This window comes from Lethenteron reissneri, chromosome 30 (assembly GCF_015708825.2).
Source record: "Lethenteron reissneri isolate LAM-NWPU_2019-01 chromosome 30, ASM1570882v1, whole genome shotgun sequence".
Classification (NCBI taxonomy): Eukaryota; Metazoa; Chordata; class Hyperoartia; order Petromyzontiformes; family Petromyzontidae; genus Lethenteron; species Lethenteron reissneri.
In genome coordinates, this window is record NC_083808.1 from 7363239 (window position 1) to 7383026 (window position 19788).

The 19788-nt window shown below is 41.3% G+C and overlaps 1 protein-coding gene across 2 annotated transcripts in view; it reads left to right on the top strand.

Moving 5' to 3' along the window:
- The window catches only part of LOC133349479 (hyaluronidase-2-like), a 38013-nt gene extending 20610 nt beyond the window's left edge, over positions 1-17403 (top strand). Inside the window, exons 3-7 of one of the 2 annotated variants that reach the window (XM_061562965.1) lie at positions 7615-7763; positions 8165-9049; positions 10231-10320; positions 10763-10964; positions 11854-17403. In XM_061562965.1, coding sequence (XP_061418949.1) covers positions 7641-7763; positions 8165-9049; positions 10231-10320; positions 10763-10964; positions 11854-12056 — 1503 coding nt within the window. In that variant the 5' untranslated portion in view covers positions 7615-7640 and the 3' untranslated portion in view covers positions 12057-17403. The remainder of the gene's footprint in view (positions 1-7614; positions 7764-8164; positions 9050-10230; positions 10321-10762; positions 10965-11853) is intronic. The other variant, XM_061562964.1, reaches the window with a different exon arrangement.
- The last annotated feature ends 2385 nt before the right edge of the window (positions 17404-19788 follow it).

Below are 19788 nucleotides of genomic sequence, written 5' to 3' on the forward strand. Positions count from 1 at the left end.
AAATTGCACATGTATGAAGATCCCTCTAAAGAGACGATACAATACTGCGGTTATCAGTTATTACTGCGGGTGTATTAACCGTAAAAAATGCGCTGTTTGCTTCTCAGTGGATGTTAAAGATCCGCTGATGTCACTCGAAATGAGTAGGCCATTGTGTGCCAAGGTCATGGTCTAAATTTACCATTTTCCAAAAATTGCCCACATGACAAAATTCACATTACACATAGCAACATCACTCCTCCCGTGGAACTACTGCAGAATGTGAAACATCACCTTCATGATAGCCTTGGACTTTTGGCATGGCGCGAATACCAGACATACTAAAATTATTATAAATGTTCATGCTCATCAATACACGTTCACGTATTACTCCAAAACACTGCGGTGACTGCAGCCAAATTCGAGCGAGGTTTTTTTAATTCAAGCAAAAGAGCCATATCCAAATGGTGAATGAACCAGCAATGTGCTTCTAGCATGTGAAACATTTCCCACACCACTATGTCAGGCAGTGAGTAGTGTTGTGAGTTCATGTGGAGTCATTGTAGGGTTAGCCCTGACAGTAACTTCAATTAATCCTCAGCTGCTTACACTTTAGGTGTTTGGCAGGATGGGGTTGACGTAAGCATGAGCTGCGGATTAAGATGCGTTAAAACGGCCAGCATCTGTTGCGTATCTCAGCTATTGCTGTGCCTGTTGAGTAGCATGTGTGTTCTTCACATTACCCAGTCCTGCTAAAAGCGCATACAGCAGTGGGTATTGCTAAAGAACAGGGTATTACTTTTATTTTTTTTAGGTAAGGTCACGTAGGTAAAAAATATAATAAATTAAAATGAAAACAACTAAATTAATCACGACGTTTTAGAAGCAACACAAGCCTCCATCTTCAGGTGGAACCGCCGCAGAAATATTACTGTAGTGAATAAATAGTAATTTTGCTGTGGTGGTTCCACCTGAAGACGGAGGCTTGTGTTGCTTCCGAAACGTCGTGATTTAATTTAGTTTTTCATTAAAAAACAATTTTTTTACCTACGTGACCTTACCAAAAAAAACAAAAAGTGTAGATCCTTGCAGTTACGAAAACTTCAAATCTAGAACAGGGTATTCCTGGGTATTGCTAAAAGTACTGGCGCACATTGCAGATGTGCAAAATACTAAGCTATCTAAGCAGGGACTGGTACTATTGGTGCTCTCTGCTGAACCCCTGTTCACAAAGTCGCTTGAACAGAGCAGCAGTGTGTGGTTTTAGTAGTCAAGGGTTTTGCTTCTTGGAATTAAGTACTCGATGCACAAGTGACAAATGAGACGTCAAAGTGGTCAGCTGATGAATACAAATAAATGACTTCATGTTGTTTACTCCATTTGACCTGAAAATCTGGAATTCATTGATTAAAGGAAACATTACCAAATCACTTACAGTGCATATCAGTTTAGGCCCAAATGACTTGGCAGTCTTTAGTTTCAAAGTACAATACGAATCCTGTGGTTTGCGTTACTTCTGATATGATAAAATACACATGTTTGAAAATTATTATCCGTGTATGTGATGTTCTGTTTCAATAGAGAATTGCTATATTGTAGAACACTGCCCACTTTTTTTAAAAAAGCGATGATAACGTTCACTTTCCAAAAAGTAAAACATGGACCTTCGTGCTTCTTTGTCTACTTTTCAGCTATCGTTCATTCGTGACCATGTTTATAATCCATACATCCTCGCTGGTAACATACACTGTTCAACGAAACGTTCTTGTTTTGGCACTTTGGAATGTTGCCTTTTATTATTAAGTTCAGTCTTCCCAAAGTGCTTCAATCTGCTCTCACCCACCTCTTTCTTTCATCTTGAGTCCTGATCTGACTTCAATGACTGCCCCGGATGTACCGCTCCTGTGTTTTCCAGGTGTCCCTCCTACAGGTATCTCGAAGTTGTTTAGCGAACTTGCTGTGGATCATTTTATTTTTAAGAAAACATAGTTGAACAAAATTACATTTAAATACAATTGATAACCATACATTAATTATAGATTTGAAGCTTTCGTGACTGCAAGGATTCATACTCTTAGGTTTTTTTGGTAAAGTCACGTAGGGTGAACAAAACTCTATCCCACACAGGTGAACCAGATGGAGATTTGTCTGTATTATGCTGTACCGCCTTATGTTAAGCCATGGTTACGACACCTTGACGTACACGGGAAGGGAGTTTCACAACACTTGTGTAATCCAACAACACTCATCTCCGCAGTGCATGATTACCGGCGTGCATAGCCACCAACGCCCAGCTTCCCCTCGCCCCCAATGTATACATCTTATATAATGGGATGCATGGTGTGCTTGGGTGCTCCTCTTATAGGCGCTGTTCACATTTTTGCAGTATTTCTAACGCCGACCTTTGACTCATTATTTTTCTGGTATTAAATGCAAACTGCAATGCACCCCATTCATGGTAATTATGTTTGTGGTGATGTACAAGTCTCGGCAGCTTGAATCGTTGTTTATTTAATTAAGTGGAAAACACAATTTTAGTTGTACGCTTCATTTAATGTTCTTTTTGACAGGTAGTCATTCGGAAAAATGTAACTATATTATTATGCTGACAATACATGCATCGAAAAATGTGTTTGGGAATTATAGTATTTTTTTTCATTATCGCAGGTTACATCCTCATAGAACGGAATGTGAAAAATGCCGATTTATCTCAGTGGGCGCTTAAGCCCATGAGTTATCGCTTCGCTTAACCCCTGTTCACACATTTGCTTGAACAAAATGCGTGTTAATCTGGCTAAAAATGTGTTATTCTAAATATGTTAGTTACTGTATTTTCTATTTTCACTCTTGTACACTGTGCAGTTCCGCATGGCGTCCTCTGGTCTAACACCACTTGAGACTCGGCTCCAAAGAAAGCTGTCTCTGGTGTGGACCAATCCGTTTCAAGGACAATGCATATTTTATCAGTGTTTTTTGTTTGCATTCTGACCACAAGTATTGTGGTTAATGCAGACATGATTCCTTGTAAAGATTTCTGTTCGGTGTTCTGACATCTTAACACCTCTTCTTGGTTCTTTCGGTAAAGTCACGTAGAAGGGAAGTAATAAAATAATACTACTTCCCTTCTACGTGACTTTACCGAAAGAACCAAGAAGATGAATCCCTGCAGTCACGAAAGCTTTAAATCGTCATCTTAACACCTGTTTTGTTGCCAGAAAAAAGGGGAAAACCTATTCTCTGGTCTCATTTATAACGTAAAGAATGCATATTCTTCACGTGCATGTGTGCAGTAATTTTTGTCAATGTATTTGGCTGGTCGAGGGCCGCTTCCCAAAATCATCATAAGGGTGGTGGGGTTTATTTGACCGCACTCCATCGCTCTGGTCAGCGTGGGAACGTAGATGTTGAAGATTGGTACAACTCAACAATGAATGTCCCTCTAATGCCCTCTGCTGACAACATAGCCCCACAGCAACCTCCGACTCAATGTGTTTGCCCATAGAAGCACTATCCAGGCTCGTGTACCCTGCTTTAGCTTCTGAGATGTGAAGAGTATGGGCGGCATTCTGGTGATTTGGTCATTGGCACATATTATGCAAAGCTGGTTAAATCGTATTGCATTGTCACATTATTATTGCCAGCTTGTGTTTCAGTGGATGCTTAATTTCTGTCCCCCAGGCATGCATGTAAGTGTATGTGTAGCAACTGAACTGTACCTACCGGTTTTTCAAAGTCCAAGTTTGTTGTTCATAACATGTGCTCACTCGCTTAATAAGTAATATAAAAAACAACTTTTTTTAAAACACGCTTTTATGAAATGTTCTAGTAATGGAAGAACTCCACGATTCCAGGAAGTGGCCCCGAAACTTGCCATAACGTAAGGGGCCGTGGGCAATTAGACCCAAGCCTAAACATAACATGTAAAAAATAATGTTTAAAACTATAAATTTTTAATGTTTTATGATAGAATATAGTATTGTCATCAGTATGACATAAGTATACCAAGTTTGCAGTCGATACCACATTGGGAAGTGGGTTAAAATTGAGTTACAAGATTTGAGGATACAACGACAACAACAACAGAATGAGTTAAATAAAAGCGTGTAAAAAAGTATATGTTTAAACAGAATGTTGTCATTCCTCGTGTAAATACAGAGATTTCAATATAGTATTTGTATTAATTTCGATATGGTATTTGAATGCAGTATTTGTCTTGACAAAAACATCTGAATTGGTTTTGACCTCATCAACAGTCGGATCTGTTAAACAATTGCGGTGAGGTTGGTAGATGTTTTAGCAAAGAGTGCACGTTCCCAACCATAACATCTGGTTCCCAACCATAACATCTGGCTAGGGTGTGCGAGTGATTACACTACACTTGGAAGGATGGCGATCGTGTTCAAGGTTTTGGATTTTAGTTTTTTAAATGGCTGGATTGCAGGTGGCTCCAACTTGAACACTTTCCACCTGTTTACAATCAGCAGAAAGCTTATTTAATGTCTGCTAAGTTGTAGGAGTCGATGTCATTAAACTGCACCTCAGTGGCTTTTATACATTTAAAGTAGTGTGGTGAGCAGACTTCTCCGTGCAATGTAATAGTTTTTCATCTAACTTTTTTTACTTGGCTCTACAATATAACTAAGACAAAGCACATGCCTCAAGAATTTTTGCACAGTGCACCTCTTTATTGTGCATGAAAAACCTGACTGTTCCTTCGAGTGAAATAATTCTTAGCGTTAATACGCAAAAAATGTTCTTTTTCACTGCTTAAGTATGAATGAGTGCATTACTTTAGGGGATTTTGCCAGTATGAATACTATACAGTGTATTTGGATTATTTCCAAGATATTTGGTTATTACTGAAATATCTTGAGCTCAATCAAATGAAAAGGTCATGCTATACAAACTGGTTACTACATTGAGTTATGAACCTGGCCACATGAGTTCGATTTCCAGCCACGGTTGATGTTGGTAGCGAGTGATACATGACCCAGTCTTGATTCCCCCTACTTCACCAACACTGCACTGACAAGTGCGGTGAAGTGTGACTTAACAACCCCCACCACTGACCACGGTGTGGGAGGTGCCATCCAGCAGTGGATTGACAAACGAGCTGCAAGTTTTATATATACCGTATAGAAAATGTTGGAGGTTAGATTAATGGTTTGCTACTGGCTTCAGGAATCGTATGTTTGGATCCAACCTTGGCTGCATGCTACTCTCGTGCGGGGAAACGTGCTGGTTTTACTTTCACGATACGTTTCCACTACCACCATGAATGAGACTTGGCGGCCCAGGAACAGTCCTGTTATGTCCGGATTGGCACCACGGCGCAGGTCCGTTTGATTGACCCCCCTGCACCCTTTGCTGCTGCTCAGGAAGCGATCTTAACCATTTTCACTGTCCGCCTCGGTTATATTCGGATATCCCAAGATAACACGCATTGTTTTATTTTAGCCGTATTTTTACCCAAAGGTTAGTCTAAGCGTGGGACACCATTGATATGTGTATCCTGCGTCCATGTTGGCTCTGTAAACTCATTATTGGCTTCGAGGTAAGTGCAAGTGAACGTGTTGGGTATCATGTGAAGGTTATCTCCTGGCTGGACCTGCTTACCCAAGCATACTTTGTGTCAGTTGGCTCAGTAGCACTATCATAGGGCCGAAAGCCTGCTTCAAAAACCAACCCGGCATGGATTTCTAGCGGTCATGGATACATAAGCAGACATATCACAAGGGGATTTTAGCATGACATGTATATGTACAGCCCGGATTGGATGAAGGCCTCGCCATACCTTATGATATTTGTTCATTCCTCACCACAGGGGTCAGTGAAAATTGTTGGAGTGCAGAACTGCAATGGATTTTACTGCACTGCCACCTAATGCTAAGTGTCTATTACACCTGCTTACTTATCACCCATCCAAGCTCTGTCCAGGCTCCAGCCTACTTATATTTTGATTATTTACGAGATGGCTAGCATTGCGGGTTATTTAACATTATTGCCAGATCCGTTGCTTTTTATTTGTGGCTGTTATCATACAATGCAGCATTATGAACGACTGTGATCAGTAAGCGGTGGTCATACGCCTGTGATACACGGTGCAGATATATTACAGCCACCCAGGCCCAGTCGTGTTGGTTTGAAGGCGCCAGGAAATGGGAAGGGTGGCTGTCGGGGATGTTAGCAGTCTGCAAACCCGTAGGTTTTCCTGTTGACAATGTCTTGTTAATTTTTCTCCATTGCCAGCTATAAAAGATGTTTCCTATATTGTAGCAGATTGTTCCAATAGATAGTGTCATTTTTAGATAACTGATGCGTTGTGTCTTTCATGATTTATAGACTGTGTTCCGTTTTCAATTGTGTTTTCTATCAGTGGGGGAAGGTTTTTTCTTTTCCATGTGATGTGCAATAGAGGACACGATGCAACGTAGAACATCAACGCAGCGATGGTGAATCGTCTTGAAACATTAGAAATGTGCATTTTCTGTATTCGTAGTTCATTGGGTTTAGTGTTGTTTCAACGCACCACACTTGGCGTTCAAAACTATTGAGTGCCACGGGTATTTACATCTTTTGAGTAACTGCTTCTATTGTCAAGATTCGTGAGTGAATATCAAACATATGGGCACTCTTAACACACGTTTGTTGGCTAAGCAATGTTTTAAACCACAAATAAAGAACAAGTACTTTCAATTCCTAAAAAAAAAATGCTGCACTTTAAAATATTAATGCGTGCCTAGGTTTCCTGTCGGTGGAAAAAGGCCGACATCGGTAAGGTTTCTGATCATTGTGGTACGGTGATTCAGCAGAATAAAAAATAATGTGCACACTGTTTATAATACGCTAGATTGACAGATCTAATTAGTTTTTCACTTGTAACCAGAAGATACAGCCCTGCATGCTGCCTTAACTTTTCAGTGCTGATATTGTAAGTAGCAACATTTTAATACATAGGACATGTATATAATAAATTGAGATGCTTTTAAAATACACTACCTATACCATATATATATAAATGACGTCCTCTTTATTAATTATGATAATTTACTGCCCTTTGCCAATTCACTGCTAGATTAAGTCACCCCCCCTCCCCCATTTTCAAGTGTAAATAAAATGTGATATTCTTATTTGTGTAATACAGATGGGTGATTCTCAGCCTACTAAGTTACATAGAGCTTATGTTTATCTTGCTTTCAAAAACGTATGCAGACTAAACAAAGATAAAGATCCGCCGTATATACTGAACAGACTATTGGGGCAAGTGCTGTTTGTGAGAATCTATGAAGGGTAGCATGGTGCACGAGATGGTGGTGTGGTGAACATGAAGCCTGGGCTGCCTCTTTCTGCCCAGTCCTGCACTGGGTATACAATTAAGATTGAGTCAAGCTTATGGAGGCCCAGGACCGGTTTGGATTACACTACTGATGTTAGCCATCGCTCGGAATCGAACTTTAGGTCGCGGTTTTTGTCGGGCATTACGCCTTAGCACTGCGCAATTGCACCACCACCCATGCATACGCACACACGCACATGCGCACACACAGTCTTGGAAACGTGCCAATAACATATCGGCTATATGCCCTTGACTTCGCTACTCACATGCCACTTTGCTCCTGGACTTGTTGGCTGCAGCCAGTGATGGGAAAGGTGTCGGCAGGATGCTCAGGACTCCGCGATTGAAACGCCGCCGCGTGCCCATCTGCATGGCCATGGAAGCTCTGCGTCCTTGTCGGGGTCACATGACTCTGCTGGCCACCCTCTGCCTTTTGTTGGCAGTTACGGTGAGGAAGCGAGGGACTGTATTATACTTAATATTGAATTGCTTTCTCGCTCGGTGGTATTGTGATATGTGCATTCGTTTTTAATTAGGATGTATTAAATTCCATGATTCCAATAGAATATTCCACTTGTAGTTAACTAATCCGCTGCACGTGCTCATTAAATAATACTTGATTAGATTTTGATGTATGTGCTCAACAAGTGTTGAAGTATTAAAAGGCATAGGAAAATCACTGCTTCATTCCCCATATTAAGATGTGTCCACTTGCACATATTCTTTGCCTTTACAGTCAGAACCTTAAATGGCTTACGAGCTGTGGGCTCCTTACGTAATATTGCGGTAAAGGAGTTATTTTATTTGTGCGTTGTGCTCTAAACCGGCTTTGACTTGTGGCAACTCTAGGTGATGGCTCAAGAGAGAGTGCACACGAGCCCTCCCCTCCTGGACGACAGACCCTTCCTGGTCATCTGGAATATCCCCTCGGAGCAGTGCAAGTCGCGCTTCAGCGTAGACCTGGACCTCAGCATGTTCGACATGTACTCGACCCCAAACGAGGGATTCTACGGACAAAACGTCACCATCTTCTACCCCGACCGGCTCGGCATCTACCCCTACATCACGGACGACGGGGAAACCATCTTTGGCGGGCTCCCGCAGAACACCAGCATCACGCAGCACCTGGACAAGGCCCTCGTCGACATCGAGAAGTACATCCCCATGGACCAGACGGGCCGCTTGGCCGTCATCGACTGGGAGATGTGGCGGCCTCAGTGGCTGCGCAACTGGGACAAGAAGGACGTGTACCGGCAGAGGTCACGTGACCTCGTGCGCCTCAAGCACCCCAATTGGACGGACGTCATGATTACCCAGCAGGCGCAGTGGGAGTTCGAGACGGCGGCCCAGCAGTTCATGGTGGAGACCCTACAGCTGGGCAAGAACCTGCGGCCCGAAGTGCTGTGGGGTTTCTACCTCTTCCCGGACTGCTACAACCACGACTACAAGGACAGCGAGGACAAGTACACGGGCGTGTGTCCCGACGTGGAGCTGTCGCGCAACAACGAGCTGGACTGGCTGTGGAATGCCAGCACGGTGCTCTTCCCCTCCATCTACATGCCCAAAGCGCTCGAGTCCACTGCCAACGGGCGCAAGTTTGTGCGCTACCGCGTGATGGAGGCCATGCGGGTCTCCACCAGGCCGGATCCGTACAACTCCCTTCCCATCTACGTGTACTCGCAGTTGGTTTACATCAACTCCGATAACAACTCGATGGTGGACTATAAGTCGGAGGTAATTTGACAGTCAAAAATATGTGTTGACGGATGTATTGGAAATGTTATAGTCAAGCACATTGTTTTACCTTTGTTAAGTACATATTATAGTCTTGCTGCGTTATTACAATTAATTATAATTTATGTTTTCAGTGCTGATTAAGTGTGTTTTTTTATAACGCAATAAACACATTGTTTAGAAAAAAATTCTGCTTCATTGCAGTGTAAGACAAAGTTTTTATGGTTTACTTGCATTATAATATTGACCTAATTTTACATTACTTAAGATTAATCAACTTTTAATCTGATCATGAATAAACTCTTACAACAGACTTTATTCAAACTGTTGCACTGCCTAAAGCAGAGTTCGTCAACTATATTTTTTGACAGGCCACAATAATGAGTGTGCTGGTAGGCCTTGTAACATCATGAGGCACATATACAGACGTTAAGCCGTCACATGACATCATGGTGTTTGTACATATGACCACTAATCTATACTTCTCAACTTCAGGTCTCTCATGTCCCTAGTTAATCCCTCTCACATCTTACTGAAATGTATCTCTCATCGATATCCCGATGGGTCTACTGGGCATCTGTGAAAAAGAGCTTCGTAGCTCATCGGATTCTTCCACTCTAAATAAAGTTTATGATTCTGGGTCGCTGGCCTGCGTGTCACCAGTTGAACAATCTGGCTAAAGCACTGAATTGGCAGCATGAAGTCAATGCCATACTTACTGGCAGGGTGGCATAGTAGTTACACTTCTGCCTCACAGCCAGAAGCTACTACTTCCAATTCCTGATTCGGGCGACGTTCTGCGTGGAGTTTGTATACGATTCCCTTCTTTGGCTTGGGTTTCTTCTGGGTTCTTCAGTTTCCCTCCCGACCCTCCCCCCCATAGCTAAAATAACCCCGATACATTGTAACTTGTATTGTATGTATGTTAAACTGTACATAGCCAACTGTGCTAATCCCAATGCTGAAGAATTTCCCACAACATACTCAATTTGGATTACACAATGCAACATCGCCCCCCTGCTGTGAAAACTTGCAGGACCCTCCTGAAAAAGAGTCTTGACACTGGTTGGAGCTTTCCTGGGTAACAAAAACCCCAATAATAAATAGCATTACATGGGCAGCATTAATTAAATTCCATGCTGACGATGTGCGTTCCATTGTGTTCATGTTTCCATGTGCAGGTGGATCTAATCCAGAGCATTGGGGAGAGTGCAGCTATGGGTGCTGCGGGAGTTGTGTTGTGGGGTGACAAGAGGTACTCGCAGTCAAAGGTGGGTGCCTGCTGTACTTTGAAATACTATTTCAATTGAGAGCAATACTGGAATACGTAAAGGAATTGTAAACATTAAGTTCGATTTTAAGTTAGATTTCCCTTCTACGTGACTTTACCGAAAGAACCAAGAACATGAATCCCTGCAATCACGAAAGCTTTAAATCGAAAGTATAAAATCTTGTTTGGGCTTTTTATGTTATTACATTACCTAAGTAAACTGCTTTATTGAAAGACACCAGTGTTATCCTAAAACATGCAAAGAAGAGTTTGGAGAACCAAGATGTGCTTAGCAATTGTTTGACTTCGAAGCTCTACCTTTCTCCAAGTTTTTCTTCAGATACCTGCAAACTATGAAGGAGAGCCTTGAGTAACAATCCCAGCTGATGGTGCACCAACTGAACCACGTGGCTAACGTATTAGTTTTGCCGTGTTCCTTTCAGACACGCTGCACGCAGCTGCAGGAGTACATCACGTCCACGGTGGGGCTGTACACGGTGAACGTGACGGCGGCTGCCACGTGGTGCAGCCGCGCACTCTGCGGCTCCCAGGGCCGCTGCAAGCGCATCTCCAACGAGTCCGACGCCTACCTGCACCTCAACCCCAACAGCTTCAGCATCCAGCGTAACCGCCCGCCTCAAAAGGGTACGCTCGCCAGCCGGCCTCCGACATCATTTAGGGCCATACATTCTTAATAAACGAGAAGCTTTTTTTTATTTTACCAGGCAGAATCTAGTGAGCTTTATCGCTCTTTTTCAAAAGCGACCTGACCACCACAAATTATAGCTCAACGAAGTGGCTTATAACGTGAACATTTATAGCAGTCAAATACTTCTTAGTCTCGACTCGCACCTGGCTTGGCCTCTTAACGTATGTACGAGTGTTGAACTTCTTTCACACTGTACGTAGCTGACTGTGCTAATCGAATGCGACCTAACTCAGGCTTGAGCCACTCTGTTGCTTCCAAAGTGGCATGAGTTAGTGGTGGCTCAATCATGGTTCAAGTTAAGCATGGGCTGACTTATACGTGAGCCAGACCCAAGCCCGAGCAGAGTCATGTCTAAGAATATCCCTTCGAGCTGAAATTTGATCAGTCTGGTCACGAAGGTTTATGTTGTTGGCGAGGCACAGAGTGAACCTTTCACGTCTGCATTGCCGATGGGATTGCAGTCACCGGTTGAGTTAGATCATATCGAGACATTGAGTGAAATGCTTGTGGTGTCACTTCTAAGGCATTCCACAACACTACGTATCACTACTTTCATAACATTTACATTGAGTGTGGTGAAGCATGTAACAAATCTGTCACCGTACAAGCGCAGGACAGTTTTGCAGCTGCGTTTTCCAGTTACAAAGTGCAGCTCCTTTCTATTTAACCTTTTGAGAGGTACCTCTTGTATTTCAAGCATGCTAGATATGTAAATAATTAATAGATGCAAAGCAACAAGTACAATTTCACATTCGGTAATTGTAATATTGTGTTTTAGTTTATCATGTTAACCTCTGAAACGTGTTTCTGTGCGCCAATGAACAGGGTTCACCGTCTCGGGAAGGATGTCGCGTGCCGACATGCTGAAGCTACAGGCAGGCTTCATGTGTCAGTGCTACACCGGCTGGAAAGGGCGGTACTGCGACGAGAAGGGATCGTACTCCAGCTCGCCCAGACTGACCGCAATGCCGTGTGCTTTGCTTGGAGTGATCGCCACATTCCTTGTCTTGGCAGTACCCGCACTTTGAGAGAGAGGGACCACGCGTGCTCACATTGCTTTCAACGCATGACGATGTTCCCACGCTCGCATTCGCATAGACAGGAAGAATCGTGATCTCACACGCTTAATCTGTTAGCTATGAGCTCCTGCTTCCCAGCACATCGGACAAAGTGGTGTCGAAAGATCAGCTCGGTTTTCTTCAACATCTCAGAAGCAAGCGTGTTGGAGTGTCCGTCTAACTTGAGGATTCTTACAAACATGCGTAGATGGAATTGACTTTTGAGTCGTTGCGCTGCTTCAGTCATGAATGCACATTGAACGGTGGTAAATTATATAACATGATACTGCAATGACAACACCCTCTTATTATTGAATAGGCAAAGTCCATATCACAAGTCCATACCACCATCATCGACATGGGTAATACCTACCGCCAGAGGAGGCAAACATCACGGGTACAGTTTTTTGTTGTATATGGCCAATAAAGTTGATGTATGTGTTAACTTAGTAATTTAAATATTTCACCTTTATTGACCATATAAAGTCCTCGGTACCACGACAGATTTACCACGTCAGGTGGTAAGGGTTTCTTCTCTGGGGAAAATACGACATTTTTCACCACCCCCCCCCCCCCCGCCGCGTCTGATTTACATATACAATCCCATATCCATTTGTGTGCTGGCTTGGAGTGTAACCCATGTACGGTAATCTGTATACGTAGTAGTAAATAATTCTTGCTTAACGTGAAAATCGATTGTCCGTAGGGGGTTTTCAATGCAGTCGGCTGAAGTGAAACAGGTTTTCACAAATGTTCGAGGTAAGGTGGGCTAGACCCCCTCCCGTTTATTTGGGTTGTACATTTATTTCGTGAACCAGACGCAACGGATGCAAGTCTTTATCATCTTTAGTGTGGCGCCCTCCGCTGGGTGAAGTTGTTAGTGACGTTTATTTTATTTGACGTGCCACGGTTAATCGCTAAAATCGATTCTTGCAGTTACGATATATGCTAAATCATGCGCATGAGAATTGATTGATAATGTATGCAAGTCATATGCAAATTATAGACAGATTGTCCATTTAGGCTAATGGAGTAGGCACAACTGCATTTAAGATATGAAATTAGCAATGAGGCAGTAATAAATGATATTGAGTCTTGAATTACAATTATGCCCCTGCATCTTGACTTTTGAAATGCTTTCCCCGGGGAGAATTGCCTCATGTCTAATTATCAATATTAGACATGTAACGCTGAGCTCGCCAGCGATTCGATATTACATCGTGATTCCTGGTCACCGTGCGATTCAAGTGTTGATTGTGTTTGTATGTTAGGCTGTTTAATTGTTTCCCATGTCTTCTGTGCAGTTGTGTAAAATATTTGCTCTGTTAACTTATTCTAACATGGGCATATAGTTTTCTTAAATAAATAACAGTGAATTGTTACTTACCTATTGATAACAATTGTAATGAAAACAAAACATGTAAAAATATGACAATGTTTAACTACTGCTAAGTTAAAAAAGGCTACGGTTATGTACGTGTGGCCAACCTTTTCGTTGTATGAAAATGATCATTTGTGATGGTGCACTTGTGTAGATGCACAAGTCGTCAAGCTATTTAACAGTTCCGTTGAATCTTCAGCTACCGTATATGCAGAGTGCAGCTTCCGATTGTAGTCTCGTCAATGTAGTCATTTCATAATACTCGGTCTATACGATACTGGAACAGTGTGGTCATACTTGTATACTGCTATGGAACCCGATCTGTGCAATAGGCTATAATATTTTTAGTTAACTTCAGAGCTCTTATTTTTACTTTGGAGAAATGTTACCACAATAGTTTTGCAGCTGCCTCTACTAACATTTAATCCTGCCACTGCTGTATAACATTGAACGCAGTATTGTTACAAATCACCAATACAATTTGTTGCGAGTGTGTCGCAGCAGCAGCAGCAGCATCATCCCTTGATGCCTTTACAAAAAGGAGGAGTGGGTGGGGGGATGTTTACATGTGTAAAGCTGGCGATTGCATGCATCTTGAAAAAGTAACTATAGTCAAGTGTCACTCGGGCTGATGCAAAATAATCTGCCCAAACGATTAACTCTGACATTGAATATCAGCAATCTCGATGTTAATTGAACACATGGCTTTTATGGCCAATATTCTGAATCATCGTTGATTTTTTTAGATGAGCCACTTGATTACCTGGCCAGGTTTGTGTCGTTAAGACCCTCCATTGCCCCGACAGCCAAACAAATGACACATTGTGAGCAGCAGCATTGTTTAGTTTTATTTTACAGCATGTCCGAAGGAAAGTAACAAGGTTTTATCAGTGATTGATAAGTACATTTCGTTTATTGGCAACTGAAAAACATTATGAGCCAACTTGCACACTGGAGGTAAAAATTAACTGTCATTGTTTGTGTAATTTATATTTCTGGGGGAGAGGGGGGGGGTTAAGCAAACCTTTTTGTTAACTCCACGTACATAGGATTGTTTTATTGACCTATACCACAAATACAACATTGTGCCTAACAAGCAGTGCAAATCATATTTGAATAAATATAGTGTTACAGCGATAACTTTAGACTTGCGAGATTTCAGAAGGCTATCAAGTTAGTTGGGTGTGTTAGTATTTCGTTTCACACCATTAGCTTTTGCTTGTATTATGTAATGCGTGGCTGTGTATGCATTACTGTAATGATCCATCAAAACCCAAGGCCAGCATATTTTAATTATGTATAATTAAAGTAATTGGGGTGGAACGAGGGGGGCACAGTCAACAGCGCACTGCACTATCAGCCTATCGACCCTAGTTCGATTCCCGTCCATGGCTAACATCAGTGGGCAAGCGATATCTCAACCAGACCGAGGCAGCCCCTGTCAACAATCCTCACTGACCAGTGTGAAGTAGGGTCAAGCAAACAGCATGACCATCATGGTGTGCGGAAGTTTACATAAAGAGATCAGATTGCATTGTAGTCGTCAGAAATATGGATAAGGCATTTAACTTATCCATACTGATATTACAAGTCTGTGACTTGTAAAAGTTGGTTTCTTATGGCGTTTAAAGTTATTCAGAAGTCGGGGAAAATGTTAAAAAAATATTTTTAATTCATATAGTAGTAAAAAAAACCATATCAAAAAGGTGTTGGATAAATGACTGCTCCTGTGGGTGTGTGTCGATTGCTTTGTTAAAAAGAAAGCAGTACGGTTTTGAATATATACTGTGCTGAATAGCCTGTGGAATAATGACTTGGAGGTCTGACCCTAACTCTGTATACAGCTGATGTTTGCACTAGGGTTGACAGTTAAATACAGATGGAGTTATGACTGCATTGGTAACTTTTGTTTAGAATGTATTGTTGGCGTTTTTTTTTATATCAGTTGTTTGACTCGGAGCTATTGAGCCACGTTCTGTTAAAAAAAAACAAAGGACATGATTTTGAGTGCACATTGCATTTGTCGAATACATGGGTCAGTCCATAGTATCGTGATCAGATGTAACTGTCAATATTAAAACACACTTCATGAAAATGCATCGGCGACACAAGTATTTTTTTCTTATACTGTATTGTATATTGGATTAAGACCACAGTATTTTGCCGTGTCTCGTACATTTCAAAAAGTCAAGATTCCATCTTATTTTGACAAAAAAATATGCTGAATGTGTAGACATAACGGAGATCTGCTGATATCTGCTTCTAACCATAATGCTCCATAACCACGCATGCATTTGTAATCAATATTGGTATTTGTGTTGTACAGGGCCCCATCGTTTAGCTGGAGCTTTCTTTACAATAAAATCTGGTAACCCAGCAGAATTTGTTTAACACGCTGGACTGCTGATGAGACCTAGAACGTCCAAACCAAGTCAAGAGGTTTATTATCCGAACAAATGCCGTTGGATAATGTTCATTTTAAAAGCCAGTAGACTCGTGGAATAAAAAAACAAAACGTATGTGGAAACATGGCCAAGATCTGCTTCTATACTGTTTAAACTTGACAATGGTTAATTCATAAATGAAAATAACTTATTTCATGTGATAAAACAATTTGAGCCGAACACATTACGTTGCTTTCGACTTAAAGCTGGTATTCATGACGGCAGTTTATGGGAGTCACTTTCGAGCTGAAGGAGATGTCACCTTGGAAGGCAACGTATCCAGAGTTGAGGCCGGTTGATCTCTCCGTGTTCCACTGCAGGTTGGACATTCAACCGAGCTCCGTTTGAGGGTACGGGCACATCGATGTGTATGTGCTGTTAACGCAGTGAGTTTGGAGCGTTGAATGCAGTCTGCGCAAATGTGTGCTACATGTGGGTCTGGTTAACATAGCTCCACACAACACATTCGCTGTTTTATTATCCACTCAGCTTATTAGTAGCTGAGAGGACATTACTTTATGATTGTTGAATGCAGATTTAGCCGAAAAGGAAATGGAGCATTCACGTAATTTAATTGTGTGTCCTCTGTGCGATGAGTTGAGCAGAGCTGCCGATGTGATGTCCAAACACAAGTTGTAAGCACACATACTCTGTACATCTAAACAAGTTTTATCTGTGAAATAGAATGCGTTACTGGAATGTGTTTTGAAGATCCATTAACAAGGCGTTTAAACTGTTATAATATGCCATTCGAACTCTTTAACAATACGCTCACATTTATTGTGTAACTTTCGAGGTCTTACAGACATCTGAGGAGGCATATCGTCGACCTGGTTTGGTTTTCCAACATCAAGTTTGAAACACGCCACCTTTATGCGATGCAGCGTTATTGATCCTAATTTTAAATGGTCAATTTGAATACAGCCACAATATAAGCAGGATAGTTTACAGTTATAAATTTGATTCAGAATGATTTATAATATGGTGATGCTGAAATCGATCAATTCCCACTGGATTTTATATCGAACAATACAGTATTGGTGTGTACATTTTACTTAAAGCAATTGAGTATGGATCTTGGAATAGTATTATAATTTCCAAAGCTAATATGGAGCACTTTTAAACAGAGCAGATGGCAACATTTTCATAATTGTGTTTAAAATTGCATTAGAAGTGATAAAAATATATATATTTGGAGTGCTATAATAGCTTTTGGATTGTTTAAAATATTCTTTTAATCTGGTCAAATTAATCTACTGATTGATTGTATATATACACATGTGTGGTTAGGGAATTATGTATTGATTTAAACGTAACATTTGATTAACGATTCACATTTAATTTAGACTAATTTGGCTAACACTTGATTTTTGATAAAGGTTAATGATGTTTTGCATGAAAAGTTCATTTGTAGGTATCTGTTAACTTATTTTTGATGGACATGTAACATTAATATGCTAATTTCAGTAAATTAAAGGCTTATTTAAACCAACGATGTGTTTGAGTTTTTGTGTTTCAGTTATGCAATACGTACCATGTAATATTCAACCTTTTAATACCAACATACTTGGGAATACTGCACTTTCTTCGTATTCTAGGGCAAGCTTGTTGGCACATACAATCCAGTGCTTTGGAGGCGAGAGTCGAGAATTACACAGATTTGCAAAACGGATAAACCCACTGTCAGTTTAACACGTAGGCTTTCGCGACCAATATTATTCATAATCAACGTTTTTTGGGTTTAGATCGCGTTATTTATAAATGTGTCGTAACCCTCCACCACCCGACACGGCCAATCAGTAAAAAAGTGTCACGTTGACAAAAGACAAATAGTTCGCTGCTTTAGCCCACCGGTGTGTTGAAGCGTGAAACCACAACATTTACAATTTGAGTAGTACGACGTTTCGCTGGTAATTGCATCCAGCATCATCGGGCAATTTGCCAGAATGGTGAGGCTCTGCTGTCTCCCGTTTCTATATAGAGCAGCAGCAGCAGGGTGACGTCATCATTAACTCACTGTACTGCCATATGGCCAGGAGATGGCGGTAGAGCGAATGCATTCTTTCTCCAGCCCATCTCTGGGAACCTTTTTGAGTGTTATCTTTGGATACTTGGGGTTTCGGACACTCAGAATAGGAAATTAGCCAAACATTCTAATTCAGGGCCCTCCTTTAATAGCTTTGAGACTTAGTGGGGGCATTCCTAGAAAAAGCCCTCTAATTGGTTTCCACCATACACCTCAATTGATAGAACTGGCATTTGTCCAAATTAATATTGAATGACATGGATTATTTTATCCATTTCCCTCATCCTCGCAGCGGCTTTTGGCTAACCATCTAACAGACAGTCACTGCATCGTGCGCTTTCAGATGCGCTTCTGTGCACGTCTGGAACGCTCTTCCTATATTACGCTCTTTTAATAATTAAGAAACCACTGGAACTGTGCACTTTTAAACGAAGATTGAAAACTCATTTCTTTTGAACTGTTCTTTGTGCTTATTTTTGTGTCCTCCCACACCGTTATTATAAAGAAGAAGGTCAACACACGCAGCTTGAACTTCGATTTAAAGCTTTCGTGACTGCAGGGATTCATCTTCTTGGTTCTTTCGGTAAAGTCACGTAGAATTGAAATAGTAAAATAATAAAATGAAACATAATAAAATAATTATCACGACGTTTTTTACCGAAAGAACCAAGAAGCTTGAACTTCTTTTCTCACACTTGCTGGCAATTACTCTTTTATTTACATCCCCATGAGCTGCATCACTAGCAATCCACATTTTCACAAGCATCTATCTCAAGAGGCTTACAACTGACTCTAGTGGATGGATGTTTATTTGGCACATATATTCGGCAACATCTCTATTGCCTTACAAAAACTGGAGGCAACTTATTAGAGACTTGGAGCACCAGATGCACATCTGCACCTTGAATTTAAAGCTACACTTATGAGATGGGAGTGTCAAAACATTGTGTGCGCCATGCTGGTTTGCTGAAAATGTCGATTACTCTTGAGAGCAAGTGGAGCAAACTATTCATACGTTTAATTTAATAATAGTTTACAGCACTTTTGCTGGCCATCCAACAGTGGATTTCTGACAATCTGCTTATCACAAGGGTGTTTGTCCTTGGGGTTTGACCATACTTCACCAAGCTAGTCATAGTGGGTTCCTGACATGGGGGCCCAGAACAGGTACATATTTGAGAATTTGTGAAATTTTCAATTTGGTGGGTTTGCCGGTACGCTACCACTAGAGGGTAGTATCTACCTATCTAGACTCACCACACCGTCGTCCAATCTAATTACATCACATTGGGGACATTCTCAAGATTGGTTTCGTTGATTAAAATAAAAGATTACATTCACATTACATGCATAAAATTGTGGATGTGAGGATATGTTATTTATGATCTGTGCATATGGACACGCATATGCACACATGTTTGAATTTCTGCGAATGGAGCAGCAAAAACGACCAAGAAATTAGATGGTAGGAGTAAAATGTCTGAGAAATGTCCATGCTTCGTCTGGAGGTGACAACTCTCAACGACCCTGATTTGTGACGATTCGAATCGCTTTAGGGGCGAATTGTAACCTGTTTACTGTCCCATTAGTAACTCGCAGCTCTACATTACAAAATTGCAAATGCCATTATGCTTGAACATATAGGCGTATATTATACTGGTGTGTATGGAACGCATTATGATAAGTAACCAGTCAATCCACTGCTGGATGAACGCCTCCCCAAGTCGCTGCCAACACTCACGATCCTGTGATGCAATCACCGAGCATCTGAACACGAACTGAGATCATCATTACATCTCCTTTTACAGGCACATGCAATTCCTTCGCAGTATTGAAAATTAATTGTGCGAG